Consider the following 22,822-nt stretch of genomic DNA (forward strand, 5'->3'; position numbering starts at 1 on the left):
AGACCATTTGTAGGGGAGTTTTTTGTCAGGACCTTTGGTCAGCTCTGTCCCTCCAGCCCACTCCCAAATAATCACTCAGAGACTTATTATTAATTATAAATGCTTGGTCAATAGTTCAGGTGTATTACTAACTAGAGCTTACAACTTAAATTAACCCATTTATATTCATCTACATTTTGCCACATGGCGTTACCTCTCTTTCATCTTGCACTTCCTGTTTCCTCTCTCTGTCTGTCTGGCGGCTCCTCTGACTGTATCCTCCTTTCCAGCATTCTCTCTGCTCCAGAAATCCTGCCTAGTCAGCTTTTTATTAACAGTGAGAGCCATACATATTTACAGTGTACAAGATTGTTTCAAGTATTTTCCTTTTTTTTTTTTTGTCAAATTAAAGGGAAGGTTTTAACTTGAACATAGTAAAATTATATACAACAAAAACAGTTAAGTAAGAATTATAGTTTTAATATCCAGTCCATTTATATTTGGCAACATTAGAAAATATTATTTATCATATCTTTGTGAGTCTAAAGTTTTATATCTAATTTACCTTTTTTTTTTTGTTTTGTTTTTTCGAGACAGGGTTTCTCCGTGTAGCTTTGCGCCTTTCCTGGAACTCACTTGGTAGCCCAGGCTGGCCTCCAACTCACAAAGATCCGCCTGCCTCTGCCTCCCGAGTGCTGGGATTAAAGGCGTGCGCCACCACCGCCCGGCCTAATTTACCTTTTATCATAACTAAGGAAAACTATGACTATCTAGTCTTCAACTCCATCAAAGACCCCAGAAGGATGTAATGTTACCTAACAACAGGGACATCTGGCTGCCTGGATAGTCACCCAGAATTCTTCTGTAACATTAGGGCATCCATCTTTGGCCTACAGGCCTAGTATATCGGACAGACTTCCTGAGAAGCAGGGAATTTTGTCTTGGCAAAGTTTGGCAATCATTTTTTTTTGTGTCCTGCTAGTCCAGTTTGGACAATATACTGTCAGCAATTGAGGCAAGGACAGTTTTTGCTCAAATGGCTAGCTTTTGCCGTAAAGAAAGCAAACTCCATATGGAGGTTTTTTAGTGCCTATCATTTTCTCTGAACTACATTGGTGTTACCAGGAGCAGATGTGTCTCACTGTCAAGAAAAGTCTTATGTTATTAAAATGTTTTAAATGCCATATTCTATAGATCTTTCAAGTGTTTGAAGATTATCTATCTAAAATATAATTCTGTATGACCTAGAAAAAATAACTAACATGACTGTAAATTTGATAGTTATGGGTGACTATTAACCTGTGTTTCTTTATTATCCTAAATAGTTTTCAAGGATTAAAACTTTACATTGCATAATTAAACAAGCTGCATAGGTATGAATGTATATGCACAATACCTCAAACAAGAGTAGAAACATACATACAGTATAAAAAATAACTTTAAATTTGTATCAGTAAACCCAAATTCATACCAATGTAAAATATTTTGTGATTAATAGGTTTTTTGATTAAAGTAGATTCAATAATCTTTCCCCTTATCATTTCTATATCATAACCCTTTTTTCCTTTAGAAAGAGATCTTTGAATTTAACTCTTTTGTTTAGCCTTTTTTTTTTTGACTATGACCAATAACAATTTGTAACCAACCCCCCCTTAAATGATAATAAACATCCATAACTCATCTTTTGGGAATGTGGACATTATTCTCTAGACTACTTCCTGTTGTTTGGGGGTGTTGGCATCTTTGGGGACCCTGAGAAAATTCAGGATAATGGTTAAGTCTTGGCTGGAGTAGTTTGTGAGGCTGGACCAGTTCAGCCAGCAGCCTTGAAGCTGTTCTGGATACAGAGCTCTGAGAACTGTACCAGAGGCATTTTGAGATTCTAGATCACCTGGACCATTTGTTTTTATTGGTGTCTGGTCCCCTTGCTCTGAAAATACACAAACTTTTAAAGATAACGTATGTATTAGTACAATATAGACTGTATGTTGTATACAAGTTAGCCAAAGATGATTTTTTTTGTTCTGTGTTTGAGCAGGTAAAATATATGTTACATGTTTTGTAGTTTTTTTTAGGTTTATTTCTTTATGCTTGTGGTCATGATGTTTAGGGGGTCTTCCTCGATCATACCTGATCATCTTTAACCTGGAATGAATCCACAGCCTCTTATTTCCTGTGGAAATAAAAGTATAACCTCTCTACCAAAGCAACATTTTTACTTCCATTTTGAAATCAAGATATTTTTAAAATACATAGGTTGGTTTAATCAAGTAGTTTCCATTATCCAGTGTTTCTTTGCTCATTCATTAGCAGTCAAAGAATTTTAAAGACAACACAATAACATACAGGATCCAGACTCTCTGTGTATTTCCCATCTTTACATGACTTTTTTCTTTTATATTACTCTACTCCCTTTATAAGGACTTTATTATTTTAAAACTCTGTGTGTGTGTGTGTGTGTGTGTGTGTGTGTGTGTGTGTGTGTGTGTGTATTATGATTGTCGATAACCTTTTTCTTTTCTCTCCCAAGACTTTGTACATTTTAAAACACTCTGTAACATGTTAGAGGTTTTTTTCCCCTCCCATCTGGATCTGTCTTTGCTGAGATCTGTAACCTTTTCTGTCTGCATGAGCAAAACCCCAAACTCACTATGCAGTATGCTGGCAGAGCTTGTGCTGGTGGCTCAAGCCCTCAGGCAGTAGCTGGTAGACACCTCTCTGTTCCCCAGCCCGTGTGAGAGACTTCGAGAACCTGCCATGTGGCTTAGCTCATGGCGTACTGGCAGCTGCCAGGAGGCATGTCTCAGTACCGTGGCTGACATGAGAGACACTAGACTAGGAAGCCGTGCTTGGCTTAGTTTTTGTGTGACTAGAACTTTTTTTAAGCTTTCTCAAGTCTTATGTGGATGTAGGTGCTGGACATTTGGGCACCATTTGTAGGTGGACTTTTCTGTGTCCCGGCAGCCACTCCCAAATAACCACATAGAGACTTAATATTAATTATAAATGCTCAGCTAGTAGCTTAGGATTGTTTTTAGCTAGCTCTTATAACTTAATTAACCCATTTCTATTAATCTGTGTGCTGCCCCATGGCTCATTTACCTCGTGTAAATACTTCCCATCCTGCTCAATCTGCATCTCATGGCATCTCCTCCAACTCTGCCCTTCTTCCCAGCATTCTCTCTTCCCTGAAAATCCTGCCTAGCTATTGGCCAATCAGCTTTTTATTCACAATGAGAGCAACACTTCTTTCCAGTGTATAAAAGGATTATTCTACAGCAGACTAGTCTCAAACTTAACAGTGATTTCTCCTGCCTGAACCTCCTAAGTATGATTATGATGATGACTATGGGGGTGTGTACTATGACACCAGCTACTAGCTTTACTGTGTGTGTGTGTGTGTGTGTGTGTGTGTGTGTGTGTGTGTGTGTGAACATAAGTGAGTTTATGTGAACCAAGTGTATGTAGGAGACCAAGTAGGCCAGAAGAAGGGGCATTGGATCCCCTGGAACTAGAATTGCAGGTGGTTGTGAGGCATCATGTGGTGGCTGCTAGGAAGCAAACATATGGGTCCTCAGTAAGGCAGTAAGTGCTCTTAACCTCAGGACCATCTCACCAGCCTCCTAGACTGAGTATTTTGTTGTTGTTTCAAGACAGGGTTTCACTATGTAGCTCTGGCTGTCCTGGAACTTACTACTATGTAGACCAGGCTGGCCTTGAACTCAAAGAGATCGACTGCCTCTTCTGAGTGCTGGAAGTAAAGCCATGTGCTACTACTCTTGGCTAGATTGAGTTTGTTTTGTTGTGTGTTTTGGTCTTTTGAGGCAGGGTTTCTATGTGTAATGTTTGTAGACCAGGCTAGCCTCAAACTCACAGAGATCCACTTGCCTCTGCCTTCTAAGTGCTGGAATTAAAGGCATGTACCACCACTGTCCAGCTAGATTGGATATTTTTAATAGTCAAGGTCAGTAAACTTTTTAAAAAGACCTTCTTTGAAATGTCTTTGCTTGTTTGCATGTAGTATTTTGCACCACTTAGATGGTTGATGCCCAAAGATGGCAGAGGAGTGTGTTGGATCCCCTGGTGTCTGAATTGTGGATGATTGGTGCTGGGAACCAAACCTGGGTCTTCTGCAAGAGCACTAAGTACTCTTAATCCACGGAACCATCTCTCCAGCCCCTACTTTTTATTTTTATTTTTATTTTTATTTATTTATTTTTTTTTTTGGTTTTTCGAGACAGGGTTTCTCTGTAGCTTTGCGCCTTTTCCTGGAACTCACTTGGTAGCCCAGGCTGGCCTCGAACTCACAGAGATCCGCCTGGCTCTGCCTCCCGAGTGCTGGGATTAAAGGCGTGCGCCACCACCGCCCGGCTTTATTTTTATTTTTTAAGATTTAATTTTTAATTAGGTATGTATGTGTCATATGTGGTAATGTGCATGAGAGTGCAGGTGCCCTTGTAGTCCAGAAGAGGGTGTTGGAGCCCCTGGAGCTGAAGTTAACAAGTGGATATGAGCTGCTTGGTGTGGGTGGCTGGGAACTAAAGTTGGGAGAGCAAGAACATGTGTTCTTTAACAGCTTAGCCATCTCTCCAGCCCCAAAATCAGTAAAGCATTTTGGTCAGCTATCCCATTTGTTTATTATTAGGAAAAAGTTGACATATATACACAAATTAAAAATCCACTCACTGAATATCTATATACTCACTATCAAGATTCAGTAGTTGTATTCACCCTGACATGTGAATGTCAAGGTATTGATGTGTACATACACATTTGCTAGTTGTGTTTTTTGTGTGTAGGTTAAAGGACAATTTTGTGGAGTTGGTTCCCTCCTTCCACCTTTAGATGGGTTCCAGGGATCAAACTCAGGCTGCCAGGCTTGCATGGCAAGTGCCTTTCTTTCCCTGTTGAGCTTTCTTGGCTCACATACACATACTTCTTTTTATTGCTGAACCATTTCAAAATAAATATACATTCTGACACTTTTCTTGGTACGACAACATATTTAGATTTGAGAATATTTCTAGTGTCACCAAAGTTTCATTTGAATTAACTTAAAAAATTTGAGGCAAGGTTTTACTGTGTGTCCCACTATGGTCTCAAACTTGAGATTTTCTTCCTCTACCTTGAAAGTTCTGAAATACAAGTAATGCATTACCACACTTGGCTTGAATTAAATTTTTTTTGAGTGTTTTTGAGACAGTGTTTTATATAGCTCAGACTAGCCTCAGACTTGCTAAATTGTAGTGGCTGACATTGGACTCAGGATCTCCTGCTTCCACCTCCCAGTTGTTAGCATTACAGATGTGTCAACCGTGCCTGCCTTTGCATTAATTTATGAACATGGTATATGTTACAGAGATGAATAAGAGGCAGAGGCAGGCGGATCTTTGTGAGTTCACGGCCAGCCTGGTCTATGGAGCGAGATCCAGGAAAGGTGCAAAGCTACATAGAGAAACCCTGTCTCGAAAAAAAAAATGTTTTAAAATTATTCTATGTGAGTGCATGATGTCTGTGTGCTAGGTGTGTGTGTGTACATCAGAGGATGTGGTTCTCTCTACTTTTTTGTGGATTCTAAGGATTGAACTCAGGTCCCCAGATTTAGTAGACGAGCACCTTTACTTGTGGATTGGCTCATCAGCCCAAGTTATTTATATATATGTATACTACATTAGTATAACCACAAGGAAAAGAGGAAATGGTTGTAATTTAGCTACTTCTATAAGAAATTTAAATCTGTCCAGCTATAGTGGTATATGTCTTTAACCCAAGAACTCTGGATGCAGAGGTAGTCAGATCTCTATTATGAGTTCGAGGTAGCCTGGTCTACATAGTGAGTTCAAGGACACCTAGAGCTACATATAAGACCCTGTCTTGAAAAAAGAAATTTAAAATTGACATTTATAAAACAATATTAATTTGAAGTTAAGAGTATGGCTGGTCTTGGTGGTGTACTCTTGTACCCTAACTTGTGGAAGTCGATGCAAGAGGATCAGGTTAGGAGTTCAAAGTCATCTTCAGCTCCATAATGGGTTGAAAGTCAGTCTGGGCAACAAAAGACCAAAGGTAGGTGTGGTGGCACATGCTCTTAATCTCAGTACTTGAGAAGTAGAGGAAGGCAGATATCTGAATTCAAGGCCAGATTGGTCTACATTGTGAGTTCCAAGACAGCTGAGTCTACCTGGTGAGACCTTGTCTAAATAAAGAGGCGGGGAGGGACTAACTTGTGCTTTTCTTAGTACTAGTAATGGTAGAGTGTTTGATTAACATGTACAGGGCTGGGCCCTGGGTTTGATTCCTAGTTTGGCAGAGAGAGGAGCAAGGGAATAAGGAGGGAGAGAGGGAGAGGGATTTTAGCTAGCATGGTAGCTACATGTACTCAAGCTAGAGGCTCACAGGCTCCAGGCTATGAGATATGATCTATGTAGTTAGAGCCCACCCTTCACCTAAAAAGAGGAGAAAAAGTAAATAAAAACACTAGATTGCAGATTATTGTAGATGCGATTCAGGAAATAAATAGGATGATAGAATAAAGAAGCAGGCAGGATAGACAGAATAAGCTTATAAAGAGGTTACATTTGATGGAGGCAACTAGAATAAATTTTTAGGTCTGAAACTTTTTAACATTTTAGAATTTCTCTTCAAGAGTCTAGAAAACTTTGAAAAGTATATTACTTTTTCATAAATGAATTTCTTTTATTTTTGGCCTTATTCCTTTTCAAACTTGATTTTCCAGCAAAGTTTAACTTTTTTGGCAACTCTTTCCAATAAGAGACATTTGCAGAGCTGAGAATCAAATCAAGGGCTTATATTCAGGCTGTGCTACTTGAAAATCTCTTGTTTTTTTTCCCTCTGGTATCTGACCACTGTGAATTTTCCATATTCATGTTAGTGTTTGCTTTCCTTGACATTCTTTCACAGGTCTTTTTATTTTCACTCTGCATACCCCTAGCTGATACTCTGTATTTCCATGGATTTAATTACCATTGTTCATTATTCCAAAATGGATAGGTCCTTGGTAGGAATATAGTCATTCTCTTCTCTCTGGAGTTGTAGGTCTAGTCACATTGCCTATTGAATGTTTTCCATCATCTTTAAAAATGAACTTAACTCCCCAAAGTATGCTTTTCCTTTGTTCTCTGTCTTTGTGGAGGATACCACCATCTTACCATCCTACCTGACCTCTTCCTCCTCACTTCTGTATATATATAAAATCTCATGTAGCCCCCAGACTTGAAACTTCTGACTCTTCTGCCTTCACTTTCCAGGCATTTCTACTTTGTTTCACTGTCCTATTTTCCTATTTCTTTTGGGGTGGGGAAGGGTGGCATGTTGCCTAAGCCAGTCTTAAATTCCTGAGCTCATTTACCTGCTTTAGTCTTCCAGATAGCTGAGATTACAAGCATGGACGGCTTGACTTTCCTTTGTTGTAGTATTTGGGGTCTCACTTTTTTTCCAAGTCCATTTCTACCAGTGTGGTACAGGCTATCAACCTCTCTCTTTCTGCATGTTACCTTCTCAGAGCAGAAACTTTCTATTCACCACTTTCCATAACTGGCGCAAAGGAAGTGCTGAGCATTTCTGAATAAAGGACTGATTTTTGTTTCCAGTATTGGCAACATAGAAAGCTCCCATTTCCCCAAAATGGAAGTCTGGGACTGGTGTGTAGTTTGGAGGTAGAGCATTTGCCAGTCATGTGCCATACCCTGGATTCATTTGCAGTACTAAAAGGAGAAAACAAGGAAATCTGATCAGATAATCTCCATACTTAAAAACTCTTAGTGGCTCTAGCCAAATTTCTTAAAATTACTTAAGTTCCTAAATAGAAGGTTTTGAATGTAGATGTCCCTCTCTTGTGAGTTTCATCTGTCCATTTTGAGCCACACTCAAATAATATTTTGTATTCTCTTCTGGCCTTCATAAAACCTGTTTTTCCCCCTAGCACTCTAATTTTAATTTTTTAAAAATTATAAAATTTAAAAATTTATAAAAATTATATTTATGGCCGGGCAGTGGCGCATGCCTTTAATCCCAACACTTGGGAGGCAGAGCCAGGCGGATCTTTGTGAGTTCGAGGCCAGCCTGGTCTACAAAGCGAGTTCCAGGATAGGTACCAAAACTACACAGAGAGAAACCCTGTCTCGAAAAAACAAAAAAAAAAATTGTATTTATGTATTGTGCACGTTGAGAGGGCCATGCACATGTTACCGGTGTGTATGTGGCAGTCAGAAGACAACTTAGGGGAATCTGCTCTCTCCTTCGATCATGTGGGTTCCTGGGATTGAATTCAAGTTGTCAGGCTTAGCAGTTAAGTTTTCTTGCCTCCTCAATTTTACCTGTCAACTGATTGATTGTATTTGTTGTTCAGGATGCAATTCTGGATTGCCTTTTAGGAACACCCAACTATGGATTATGGTGGTTTCATCATATCCTCCCACAACCAAGTGTCTTTCCCGTTTCTTAGCACCTCATCTATCATATCAGACTATTGCTTTTATTCCACCAAACTGGGGATTCAGTGGGCACTTGTTAAGATTTTGTTGGTTAAATGGATAAATATCTAAAGGTCAAATTGCTAAGCCTAAGCATTTAAAGTTCTCTTTGTGCATTCAAATTTTTGTCCCTTACTGTTGGTGCCAAGTTATGCTAAAACTTCCAAAAAGTTCTTCCAAAAGTTTTTTGACTTTTTTATAGACAGAAAAACTGTGACTGAAGTATAGGTTTTTCAGACACTACTTACATTATATTACATAGGAATAGTTTACAGATATTTTGTTTTAAAATTTGCGATATTGGGGGCTGAAGAGTTGCCTCAGAGGTTAAGAACAATCACTACTGTTCCAGAGGATCCAAGTTCAATTCCTACCAGCTACAACCATCTGTAACTCCAGTTGCAGGGGATCTGATGCCTCTTCTGACCTCAGACACCAGGGATGCATGCAGTGCACTTACATACATGAAGGCAAAACACTTCATGTACATAAAACAAAAATAAATCTTTTTTTTTTAAATGCAGTATTGGGTTAGGTGTTGTGGTTCACCCCCATCATCCCATCCACTGGGAAGTTGAGGCAGGAGATGAGGAACTCAAGGCCAAACTTACCTACATAACCTAGTTTTAAGCCAGCCTGGGCTACATGAGACCATATTTTGTTTTGTTTTAAATCAAGAATAAAAAGAAAGCAGTCACTCATTTGTGGCTTTGTTTTGGAGACAAGGTCTCACACCATAGTCTTGGATGGCCTTGAACTCATTGGCACTCCTACCTAAACCCTCCTCGTACTGAGGTTCCAATTCTTAGCTTCAAGAATGCTGGAATTATAGGTATGTGCTACTTTCCCAGTCCCTTTGTTTTTTAATTCTTTAATGTATACTTTCATATTGGAATAGGAATTCAAGGAATTCAATCAGTTTACTCAGTTTTACCCATCTCTGCCTAGTGGTTGGGCAGAAATTGTATGTATGTATATGTTTTTTTCTTTTTGAGACAGAATCTCACTGTGCAGCCCTTGCTGACCTGGAACTTGGTATAAAGAGATCAATCAGCATGCCTTTACCTTCCAGTTGCTAAAGCTTGTACCATGACATTTAGCTGTATTGAGATTTGAACAGTTAAAATAAATGCTTCAAACTATGCACTAAATCTTAGTTTATTGAATAGATTTTCTTTATTTAAATTTTTTAAATTTATTTTATGTGTATGAGTGTTTTACTTGAATGTATGTAAGTGCACCACAAGTGTGCCTGGTACCTAGGAGGTCAGAAGAGGGCTCTGCGTCTCCTGGGACTAGAGTTACAGATAGTTGTGAATCACCATGTGGGTGCTGGAAATTGAACCAGGATTCTTTACCAGAGCAACCAAGGACCTTTTTTTTTTTTTTTAAAGGTTTTTTTTTTTTTGAAACAGGGTTCCTCTGTGTAGCCTTGAACTCATTCTGTAGCCCAGGCTGTCCTCAGACTCAGAGATCCACCTGCCTCTGCCTCTTGAGTGCTGCAATTAAAGGTGTGTGCCACTAGCACCTGACTCTAGTTCCTGATCCTCACGCCTTAAATACTTTTCTGCTTTCTGCCATCACTTCCTGGGATTGAAGGCGTGAGTCACCATGCCTGGCTGTTTCCAGTGTGGCCTTGAACTCATTGGAGTTCAAGATGGATTTCTGCCTCTGGAATGCTAGGATTGAAGGCGTGTGTGCCACCATTTTCTGGCCTCTATATCTAATGGCTGTTCTGTTCTCTGACCCCAGATAAGTTTATTAGGGTGTACAAATATTTTAGGGAACACAATAGCACCGTGTGTGTGTGTGTGTGTGTGTGTGTGTGTGTGTGTGTGTGTGTGTGTGTGTTTGCAAACAGCCTGAATTATGCTTTTTTGATAGCCTTTATATTATAGTCCATTAAAACCATCATTCAGGTGGGAGCAATTATAAAGTCTGGTTTAAAAGACTGATTGTAAAAGTGTTTATGAGATACCCAGCAAAATCTGAAGAGTAACCCAATATGTCCCATTAATTTATTGAGGATAGGGAAATGGTGCTATTCTGACTTATTTTCCTTCAGCACATGACAGCTAGGCTTTCTTATACAGATGTATTTCTTGTTGCCAACTGGTTACCCTAAGGAATAAATAGTTTTTAAGAAAGAAAATGTGTTTGCTTCTTCTTTATACTTTAGATTTTTGAGAGCTCCTTTTAATTCTTGTTTTCTCTTCCCCTCCCTCTTTTAAAAATAGCCTACTGTTCTGGTTCTATGGGAGCAGTGACTTTTCTGTCTTTGACTCTATTAATTATAGTTTTCATTTGTCCCTGCTTTGTCTTTTCCCTCTGAATTCCCTTTCCACTTTTCCTAATAGTTTTGGTTTCTCTTCTTTTCAGGTTGTAGTTTCAAGTGTCTGATAACCGTTTATTATCCTTCTTTGTTTTTTATTTTTTTAAACAAGGTCTCACCATGTAGCCTCAGCTGTCCTGGAACTCACTATGTAGATCAGGTTGTCCTTGAACTCAGATCTACTTCCTCTGCCTCCAGAGTGCTGAGATTTGTTTGTTTGTTTTTCAAGACAGAGTTTCTCTATGTAGCTCTGGCTGTCCTGGAATTCGTTGTGTAGACCAGGCTGGCCTCAAACTCACAGACACAGAGATTGCCTACCTCTGCCTCTGGAGTACTGGAATTATGTGCTACCACCACCCAGCCAGAGTGCTGGCATTAAAGGCATGTGCCAACATGCCTGGCTAACTTGAACAGATTTTTGTTTTGGTTTGGTTTGGATTAGAGTTTCTCTGCATGCCCTGGTTGTCCTGGAAGTCAGAGATCCAACTGCTTCTACCTCACAAATGCTAGAATTAAAGGCATGTACCATTACTTGGTAACTTCAACAATTTAACATTAAATTAATACTGCTTCATGTGGGCCTCTACTCACTGAATTTTATATCTCCACTATAATTTTTTTTGAGACAAGGTCTCATTATGTAACTCATGTTGTCCTTAAATTCCCTAGTGCTGGAATTATAGGTTTGTGGTACCAAGCCCAACTCCACTATAAAGCATACCAAAAACTACATACTGGTGTATCTCTAGGGTATAAAAATAATAACTCATACCATTATCAGGCCTACAAGTTAGAAATGATTATTCTTTTTTGTTTGTTTGTTTTGCTTGTTTGTTTTTCGAGACAGGGTTTCTCTGTGTAGTTTTAGTGCCTGTTCTGGATCTCGCTCTGTAGACCAGGCTGGCTTGGAACTCACAGAGATCCACCTGCCTCTGCATCCCATTTGCTGGGATTAAAGTTGTGTGCCACCACCGCTGAGAAATGATTATTCTGAATAGTGGAGCGTTATTGTTTTTTGTTTTTTGTTTTTTTTTTGTTTTGTTTTGTTTTGGTTTTGTTTTGGCTCAGTCCAGGGCTTTGAATGAAAATGGTAGGCAAACAGTCTGTCACTATGGTATTTACCTATCACCTTTTGCTTTTTTTTTTTTTTTTTTTTTTTAACTTTTAAACAGACTCAGTAAACAGCCCTGTCCGGCCTTGAATTCACTGTGTAGCACAGGCAAGGTCTGCTTGAACTTGTAATCTTTCTGCCTCATACTCTTTGGTAGCTGTGACTATAGGCCTTTACCACCAGGCACAGCCCATATACTGTTCATTTGTTTGTTTTTTGAGACAAAGTCTAAGTCAATAGTCCATGCTAGCTTAAAGCTCACTGTGCAGCCTAGACTGGCTTCAAACTGATGAGAGTCCTTCTGGCTCAGCTTCCTTAGTGCTAGGATTACAGGTGAGAGCTACTGTTTTAGTCCCTGTCCTTTTGCTGTGAAGAGACACCATGACCAAGGCAACTCTTTTGTTGGAAAACATTTAGTTGGGGACTTGCTTAGAGTTTCAGAGGTTTAGTCCATTATTGTCAGGGCAGATAGCATGGCTACATATACAGGCACTGGAACAGTAGCTGAGAGCTAGCTAGAGAGAGAGAGAGGAGAGACATCTAAGCCTGGCATGGGCTTTTGAAAACCACACTTCCTAATCCTTGTACTCCTTCCAAAACAGTTCCATTGCCAGTGTCCAAGCATTCAAATATATGAGCCTGTGAGGGCCATTTTCATTCAGACCATCACAACCACCATGCTGGAGCCATAGAGTTCATCAGTGTCTACCTTTTCCCAGTTGTCTTAAAAGTATGATTGTATGGAGTTTGGTGTTTCAGTTCAAATCCAAAGACAGTGATCCATATAATTATACATTTTAGAGTTTCTTTAATGTGCAGTAGTTGTTGTCCCCCTTTGTGTGTGTGTGTGTGTGTGTGTGTGTGTGTGTGTGTGTGTGTGTGTGTGTGTAGGTGTAGGTCAGATGTTGATATCCTGGTTTCTTTCTCATCACTCTTTACCTTTTTTGTTTGTATATAGCACCAGAGTTTAGGGCTTAATTGTTTTCCTAAAGACATTGAAGCAAGAATCTTACTAAAACATTTTTCACAATTCCCCAGTATGAAGACAAACATTAAAAAGAAAAAAAAAAACAAACCCAACCCAGAACTGTTTATAAGGGGAAAGGCTTTATACATCAGTTGAAGCAATATAAATTCTAACTTGTCTTTTAAGGAGTCTGTTACTGAATCTGAAGCTCACTGATTTGTCTAGACTGCCTGACTAGTGTGCTCTGAGTATTAGCTCGTTCATGAACCACTGCATCTGGTGTTGTGGTGAGTCCTGGGCATCTGGACACAGGTCCTCAGGCTTATGCAACCAGTACTTTGCCCACTACCTCCCCAGATCCAGCATTACCTTTTCAGTTTTCTGAGATGGGGCTTTGATACAACGCTGAGATTCACCTTTGTTGTTGTATGATATATTCCATGCTGGTGTGGAATTAACTAAAAATGGATAATGATTATATAATGGGAATAATTTCTTCCCCCTACTCTACAGAATAAGTAAGAGTGTTTGTCTTGGAGGATGTCTGGCAGCAAGTTAGCCTGTTATTTGGTGGTGCTAGTTTTTAGACAATTGTTATACTCAAAGTACTATTTAAAGGATTCTCCAACTTTTGTTGGCCTCCTGTATCTTACTCTAGAGAACAGCAGTCTCTGAGGATTTTTTCTTTTTAAACTTTGAGAGTTTACCTTTTCAAATAATTCATTTGTTTTTCTATAGAACAGTAGGGCAAAACAGTCCCCTATAAGCCAGCTGGGCATAGAGGCATCTTGCTGATTCTTTTTTAGATCCTGACATAAGTTGGTATTGTCCACTACCTTTTTTTTTTTTTTAAAAGCAGTGTCTAGTTGCTCCCAGGAGACTTCTGTCAGAAGTTGCATCAATATTGTTGCTGACCTGGTAGCTGTTAAGATGGAAAAGGGTGTCTAGTGGAAGATGTATTTATTTTACATATTGAAAATTCCCACTTACAGGCTCTTATTGTTTTCCTGCCTTACTCAAAAGAGTGTATGAGAGAGACAGAGGCAGAGAGGAATAGGGAGAGGATTTATGCTATAGCATATTGGAAATGAACAACAAACTGTTATGCTGGGGGTAGATAGCCAGAATTCGCAGAAGTAAAGTCATTTAGTAATTAGAAAAACTGCTTCCTTCTCACCATGATTTTGTTAATTCTCACTTCACCATGATTGTTCTGATGCTAGTAGCCAAGTATACTTCAGGGTGACTAGCTTTATAAAATCATGCCATTGGAAAGAGGAAAGTCATATTAAAACATTAGCATCTATTTAGAGTTGTTTCTTTTTTTAAACGTCTCTGGCTGGCAGGCATGGTGGCATATAACAACAACAACAAAAACGTGAATTAGGGTGAAGCTCCTAAAATCCTATTTATGATGCACAAAATGCTGTTGTGTACAGATTATAAGAGCCTCAGGGCTAGTGAGATGGTGTATCACTTGCTGCAGTAAACCTTGCAACTTGAGTTTGATCTTTGTAATCTAGGAACCTTTGTAGAAGGAAAGAATTGATTCCACAAAGTTCTCTGGCTTCTGCATTCTGTGACACATGTGAGCTCCCTTTTCCATACATCACAGTCACACACACACACATGTGCACACACCAATGATTATATTAACAATAACAACAACAGCAACAACAATATTTTTAAAAAAAAAAACAGGTAGTAGTTTTCCTAATAATTGGCCAATGTCCCAGAAAGGACCTTGAGCAGTCTGGGTTATCTCTCCCTAGGGAGACAGAGTCACTACCAGTCAGATTACATGGACTGAAGGGAATTAACATGAAACAGGGAGAGAAATTTTCTCACAGGAAGACATTGTGTCTAGACAGAAAAGTGTTTTCTGTAGTGATTGAATAGCTTGGGTTGGATGTGGTAGCTTGTGTTTAAAGTCCTGGCACTTGCAAGGCCTAAGCAATAGAACTGCCTCAAGTTTGAGGCCAGCTTGAAATATATAGTAGTTCTATATGGTCAAAGGCTACATAGTGAGATCTTGCCTGAAACAAACAAACAAAATAGAAAAAATAAGAAAAGAAAAAGCTTAAGGATTAATGAAGTCAGTAAAGGATTAAAAAATGGCACTTTAAGCTGTGAGGCAGTGGCACAGGCCTTTAATCCCAGCACTCAGGAGGCAGAGGCAGGTGGATCTCTGTGAGTTCAAGGACAGCCTGGTCTGCAGAGAGAGTTCCAGGACAGCCAGGGCTACACAGTAAAACCCTGTCTCCAAAAACAAAAACAAAAACAAAAAAGCATTTTAAAACTAATGAATGTTGGGACTGGAGAGATGGCTCAGTGGTTAAGAGCACTGGCTGCTCTTCCAGATGACCCGGGTTCAATTCCCAGCACCCACATGGCAGCTCACAACTGTCTGTAACTGTAGTTCCAGTGGATCTGACACCTTCACACCAATGCACATAAAATAAATTTAAATAATTAAAAAAACCAAACCAATGAATGTTTATTGTTATACTAGTTATAATAAATTTAAATAATTAAAAAAACCAAACCAATGAATGTTTATTGTTATACTAGTTATAATAACTAAGATATGGAACCAGTCAATAGATAAAAAAAAATAAAGAAAAGTATGTGTGTGTATTTTATTCAGCCATAAAAAGGAATGGAAATTGTTATTTGTGGGAAATTGTATGGAACTGAAGATCATGTTAAGTGAAATAAGTCAGAGTCACAGAGACAAGTATCTTGTTTTCTCTCATTTGTGAAATTTAGATTTCAATGTGAATATATATGTATGTACAGATCTATGAGATGAAAACTATGAGGGAAGAGGAAGAGATTTACAGGGAGAGGAGATGGGGAAACCAGGGAAGGTAATGGGAGGAAGAAACTTAGAAGATCCTGTGTTCTCTCCAGCAGAACATGGACTTCTTCACTGCACACACATGCACGCAACTTGAAAGCAGAAGGGGAGTACTCAAAGAAGGGAACAGACTAGTGGGGAGGAGTGTGTACTTAGTGAAACTTAATTTTTCTCTCTTCAGTTTTGTGGTTCTTTGGTTTTTTTCGTTTTGTTTTTTGGTCAGTTCTGTGGAAAGTGCTCTATTATTGAGCTATATTCCACAGCCAGTAAATCATAAGGTTTCTCTTTGTAATTTATAACATTTTTATATAAATTTCAGTTTTTACTCTGCAACTTTTGTTATTGATTCGTTTAACAAACATTTTAGAACTTGCTGTATGCTGTCATTACTTTCCCCACTAGCATTACATCAGGACATACAGCGATGCCTTTATGGAACCTACATTGTGGCAAGAATAGGCACATAGTAAATAAGGTCAATTACTAAAATTTTGAGTATGGGGTTTGGGAATAATTGCTCTAAAGAAGAGTAAGGAGGGGAGATAGGGAGATGAGAAAGTCTCCCTAAGAAGGTGATGTCTGAACAAAGGCATGAGGGCAGTAGAGAGGGAGCAAGCCATTAGTTATCTGGGTAGGAGAATTCCAAATAGCAGGAAACAAGTGCAGAGGCTTACTCACTCCCTAAGCCTCAGAATACTACAGATACTTACAAGGAGCGGGAGATCAAACAAGTAGGATGGTGGGAAAAGGTTGTGTGGGTTCCAAGAGGCCCATTGTAAGCTCTGTAGTAGATAATTTAAACTATCAGGTCTGACTTCCTTTAAAAGGATCCTCCTCACTATTCTGCATTCTAGAGGATCAGGGTGAAAGTGAAGAGACCATTCAAGAGGTGAATGCTAGAGCAATAATTCATATAGTAGATAATGGTGGCACAGATCAAACTTGTAATGGAGATAATGAAAAGGAGTGAGATATGAGTCAGACTTGCTGATAGATCTGGTAAGAGCTATTAAGGAAAGAGAAGTGTCAAAGCTGACTCTAAAGTTCTAGGCATGAATGCAGTCACTTAATGAATCAGAGACCAAGAGAGGATCAGGTAGGTTTTCAACACACTAAGTTTAAGGTGTTTATTAGAATCTAACTGATTTTGCCCAGTAAATAGGCTGTAGACATACACATTTGAAGTTTAGGTTTATACTAGAGATAGAAATTTAGAAGCTGTCAGCATACAATTATCATTTAAAGCAGTGAAAGTAGATGAGCTCCAGCTGCAGAGGTGGCTCAGAGATTAAGAGCACTGACTGCTCTTCCTGCTCTTCCAGAAGTCCCGAGTTCAATTCCCAGGAGGCAGGAGGATTGTGAGCTTTAGGCTACCTTGGCAACATAGTAAGGTCCTGCTTCAAAAAACAATTTACTGGGCTATTAAGATCAGCAGATAAAGGCATTGCTTCGCAACAATGCAAGCTGGAGACCTAGGTTCCATCCCTAGAACTCATCTAAAGGTGAAAGGAGAGAATAGACTCCACAATATTGTTCTCCAACCTCCAGCACACATGTAGTGACACATGTGCATAGACTTATATATAAGTAAGTTTTAAAATTATAACAAAGAAACAAAAAATGGAACAGAAAATGTGTCCAAGGATGGAGCACTTCAATGTGAAGAAATTGAGAAGTAACCAGTAAAGAGTACCAAGAAAGAGCAACTAGAAAATAGAAGGGAAATAAGGAAAGCCAAACAGAAGAAGAAACCAGTTGTCAGACGCTGCTGATCTAGCAGATAAGATGGAGACTGAGATTTAATGATTTCATTTAACCAATTTTTTCTTAAATTATATTTGATTGGTAGTGTTATTTCTAGCCCGGGTTCTTTTTTTAATTTAAACCTACATCAGATAAATTCACAAAATTACTTATTGCTGATCTTTCCTTCTTATTTATTTACTTGTTTTTTGCAGTGCTGTGAATAGAACCCCCTACCTCCTATATGTTAGGCAAGCACAATACTATTGAGCTACACCCTGACCCCAATATCTCTTGTTAAATAATCACTTAGCAAATATGAATTATTCTGTTATTCTTTTATATCTTCTGTACATACTATGGATTAAAGATTTGTTTTCAACTCAATGAATATGCAAGTATACTAAAAGATTTAGTTGTAGTGGGATATATGTATTCCCTTTGGGATGTCTATTATGTGAAATGATAACACCTTAACTAAATAAATTGTTGTATTTTTACTTCTGTATTTGGAGGTTTTAGGTATAATTATTAGAGAAACTTATAATCAACTCAATTTCATGATTTTGAGATATCTTAGATACTACACACACACACACACACACACACACACACACACACATACACATATAATTCTTTTAAAAATTTATTTTGTGTGTGATAGCTTACATGCACAGGTCAAAGGACAAATTTCAGGAGTTAGTTTTCCCCTTCTGCCATGTGGATCCTGGGAATCAAATTTAGGGTGTCAGGCTTGGTGGTAGATGCCTTGATTGAGCCATATTGCCAGCTCTTGTTTGTTGTTGTTGTGTTGGGGTTTTTGCATGCATGTATGTCTGTATACGTCATGTGTGCTGGTGCCTTTGGAGGCCAGAATTGGGTATCGGATCCTCTGGGACTGAAGTTCCAGAAGGATGCCAGCTGCCATGTGGGTGCTAGAACTAGAACTGGGGTCCTCTGGACCTTGAACCATCCCTCCAGCCCCTAATAGTTATCTCTGAAGCACAGGTGTTGAAAATATAAAAGAGATTTCATTTCAATGCTGAAAATGTCTGTTGTTGTTTTTTATTAGAAATTCATTGAATTTGAAGACTCTCAGGAACAGGAAAAGAAGGATTTACAGACCCGAGTGGAATCTCTGGAATCTCAAACCAGACAACTTGAACTTAAAGCAAAAAACTATGCTGACCAGAGTAAGTACAATGCTTTTCTCCTCATAAGTACTCATTAAAGAGTAGACCCCTATACAGCGAATGACTCACCCTGACATTTGACAAGGGCTCCAAATATGTGCTCGAAATTGTCATCACAGAATCAAGTGTGAGATCGGGGTGCTGGTATTAATTCCTTTTTGTTCCCATCTCATATGACACCAAGCTATGTAGAAAAGGCTGAGTCAGAGATACCTGCTAGACTGACTTCTTCAGTTGTGCTGTCTGCCTGTTTGGAGCTAGCATTCTGCTGTCTTTGTTATGCAGATACCCATATGTGGAGCAGTTCTGCTCAGAGTTCCATTGTTTCTGTATTGCTTTGAAGTTTACCAAGAGAGAAACTAGCCTTGAAGTATGTATAAAGTGACTGAAACTTCTTTTGTTCCTTTTTGTTGAAAAAGTAAAAGTAATTTAGGGAAAGAGAAGTTCCTTTTTTCAGATTCTTTTGGTTTTTTTTTTTGAGACAGGGTTGCTCTATAGTCTAGAGATCAGAGATCCACCTGTCTCTGACTCCCCAGTACTGGGATTAGAGGAGTGTGCCACCACCGCCCATCTCATTTAAAAAAAATAATTAAAATTGTTTTTAGTTTTTGTTTTTTTTTTTTAAATGTGTGTGAGTATTTGCCTGCTTACATGCATATATGTGTACTGTGTGCATGCCTGGTGTCCTTGCAGATCAGAAGAGGGCATCAGATCCCTTGGAACTGGAATTAAGGATGGTTGTAAGCTACCATGTGCTCCCAGATAGCACCTGGGAACCCAACTCTGGGAAGAGTAGCAAGCAAGTGCTCTTAATTGCTGAGCCAATTTCTTTAACCCCTCAGATTCATTTTTAATGCAATTTCATGTTATTTTTTACTTTTTAAACTATTTCAATTCTCATGGATAATTTTGCCTTTTCCTAATGAAAATGAACAAATTTTAAAAAGTGAAATTTATAAAAAGAAGTGGTGAGAAACTTCATGATCCCTTTTCTCTTTAAATTTAAAATATATTTATTTGGGGGGCAGGGCACACATGGCATGGTGTCCATGTGGATGTCAGAGGATAACCTGGGGGAATTATCTTTTTCTACCATGTGGTTCCTGGGGATCAAACTTGGGTTATCAGGCTTGGTGGCAAATGAGCCATATCACCAGCCCATGTCCCATTTTAGTTATGTTTCTCACATCACTCATTAAGGCTTTATACCAATACCTACTATTGTGTTTTGTTTTTCTGAGATAGAGGTCTCATTATGCATATAGCTAGTCTGGTTGTAAACATTCTCCTTCATAGTGCTAGGTGTGTTCTTCCATACCTGGCTGTGATATCTGCTGTTAAGGAACTGCTTGTCCTTACGGATAACTTTCAACACCAGAAAGTGAAGTATATGTGAGAATGGAACTAAGTGCATGCATCCTTTAGAACTCTAGAAGGGCCTAACTGAGCTAAATGCATAACAGTTGGAATTTGGAGCTCAAACACTAGAATCCAAAAATTCACAGTGCTCTTTTGCAGATACTGTGGAGTTCCAATAGACATTTGGTTACAGAAACTAACCTGAGCCAACAATGAGCTATATCCCTTGACTTCATGTTTTTAGGCTTGATGATACATAAGAGTTCTACAGCCTCCCTTGGTTAATTAAGAAGTCAGTGGTTTCTGATTCTGCTGTAGACTCTCTTATAGATGGCTGTGCACTTAGATAACTTGTGGTGGGCTCTACTACACACTGGAATCATACTGTGTGAACCACACATCTGGAGGAAGAGTTTGTGGCTGTAGCATTTGGTACATTTTAAGAGTTGAACATTTTATACTCAAAGAGGAAGAAAATTTGAGGTTTTTTTTTTTTTTTTTAAAGACAGTCTTACTTTGTAGCCTAGGTTTCTGGAACTCATGTAGTCCATTCTGACCTTGAACGTAACACTAATCTTTTCAGCCTCCCAAGTGCTGGGAATACAGGTGTGAACCACCATGCTCAAAACAGTTTGATTATAGGAGATATCTTAATTCTAAATTGATTATAGCTTTATATTAGGAATTATATAGTATTCTAGAACTACACAATAAAGACATAGCAGAACTAAGCAAAATTTCATTATCTTAATGAATTTTTTTTTGATTTGTACAAAGTACCAAGTTTTCAGTAGATTTTTATTTTTTATTTATTTATTTATTTTTTTTGGTTTTTCGAGACAGGGTTTCTCTGTGTAGCTTTGCGCCTTTCCTGGAACTCACTTTGGAGACCAGGCTGACCTCGAACTCACGGAGATCCGCCTGCCTCTGCCTCCCGAGTGCTGGGATTAAAGGCGTGCGCCACCACCGCCCGGCGATTTTTATTTTTTTAATTGAAAAAGAATTGCTAGTTGCTGGGTGATGGTGGTGACACATGCCTTTGATTCCAGTACTGGGGAGGCAGAGACAGGAGGATCTCTGTGGGTTAGAAGCCAGCCTAGTCTACAGAGAAACCCTGTCTTGAAAACAACAACAGCAACAAAAGAATTGCTTGTCTAAAATCCTTTTAGACATCAAGTGATCTGTTTCTGTTATAAGAAAGAAATTAGAGCAAAATTTGTTTTATACTTAAAATTGCATTAAAATTTTATTTTTATGTGTGTGTGTGAGTGCCTTGATAAATGTATATGCACCTTCGAGCCTGGTGCCTGAGGGAGGATGTCAGGTTAACCGCCACCAAGTGGGTACTGGGAATCAGCCTTGGTTCTCTGCAAGAGCAGCAAGTGCTCTTAACCTCTGAACTGTCTTTCCAGCCTCTGAAATCAAAATTTTATTTGATTTGTCTCACTTTGAGAGGAGATACTGTTGTTTTTCCACAAAAAGGTAGATGTAATAGATTCCCCCTCTCCCTCTTCATCACTGAAATAAAAAAAACAAAACAAAACAATTTTTTTTCTCCTCTCTAATGAATGTAAATAAAACGTACTTTGTTTTTTGGTTTTTCAAGACAGGGTTTCTTTGTGTAATGACCTTGACTGTCCTGGAACTTGCTTTGTAGACCAGGCTGGCCTCGACAGCCATCTGCCTCTGCCTTAAGACATACTTCTTAAGTGTTGAATACAGGAGCATGTTTTGAGGGTCTCCAGTTTCACCTTTTCGTTGTTCTAGGTTTGTTTTGTAGCTTGGTGAATAACACAACAGCATTTTGGAATTGTCATGTACTGTGGAGTCCATTTTCATTTCTCTCTTCAGAAGCATTCATTATCATGTTTGCATTTTAATTCCAAGATTTTTTAAAATTAAGTGTTTTAATAAAAACTATACTCTATAGAAGGAAGGGGGAATTTCTTTACAAATATTAAAAACAGTTTTGAGCTTAATTTAGATTTGGAAACTTGTTTTGTTTCTTGCTTGGAGACATGGTCTTACTATTGTGGCCTTGAACTTGGAATCCTTTCATCCCCTCTCAAGTGCTGGGATTACAGGTCTATGCCATTGGCACCATACTCAACAGTTCAGACATGAGCTTCAGCTTCCTGGGTGCTGGAGCTGTAAGTGTCTACCACTAACTACCACTGATCTTTTTTTTTTAATTTATGTGTATTTATGCCACTCCTGGGTTATATAACAAAATAAGCTGATGAAGCCATGGGGAGCAAGCCAGTAAGCAGCATTCTTCCATGACCTCTGCTTGGAGATCCTGCCCTGACTTCCCATCATGATGACCTGTAATTGGGCTGAGTAACTCAAATAAACCCTTTGCTTCCCAAGTTGCTTTATCATGGTGTTTTGTCATAGCAATAAAAAAGCAAACTAGTTCCAGAATTATGAGGTATTGCTGTGACAGACTTGACTGTAGTTTTAAGGAGGATCATGGAGTTTGGAACAGTGGGCTAGAAAAACCATTGAGTGCTCAGAGCTTAATGAGCTGTTCTGGGAATTTTGGAAGATAAGAATACTGAGAGCAATGCAGACAATAGAGACTTGGTTTGTGATGTTTCAAGGAAAGTTTGAGAGTACCACAAATTTTCTATCAGAGCTGCTTGTGTGATAGATTTGAATTGAGAATCTGTGGTTTCGCTGGGTGGTGGTGGCACATGCCTTTAATCCCAGCACTTGGGAGTCAAAGGCAGGTGAATTGCTGTGAGTTCGAGGCCAGCTTGGTCTACAGAGCAAGTTCTAGGACA

At 38.9% G+C, this 22,822-nt stretch overlaps 1 protein-coding gene across 6 annotated transcripts in view; it reads left to right on the forward strand.

Moving 5' to 3' along the window:
- Positions 1-22,822, forward strand: part of Spag9 (sperm associated antigen 9) — a 142,545-nt gene that overhangs the window by 4,093 nt on the left and 115,630 nt on the right. For all 6 annotated transcript variants that reach the window (XM_076543169.1, XM_076543171.1, XM_076543166.1 and 3 more), the window contains exon 2: positions 18,557-18,677. In XM_076543169.1, the coding sequence (XP_076399284.1) occupies positions 18,557-18,677 (121 nt within the window). The remainder of the gene's footprint in view (positions 1-18,556; positions 18,678-22,822) is intronic.

This window comes from Peromyscus maniculatus, chromosome 8 (assembly GCF_049852395.1).
Source record: "Peromyscus maniculatus bairdii isolate BWxNUB_F1_BW_parent chromosome 8, HU_Pman_BW_mat_3.1, whole genome shotgun sequence".
Lineage (NCBI taxonomy): Eukaryota > Metazoa > Chordata > Mammalia > Rodentia > Cricetidae > Peromyscus > Peromyscus maniculatus.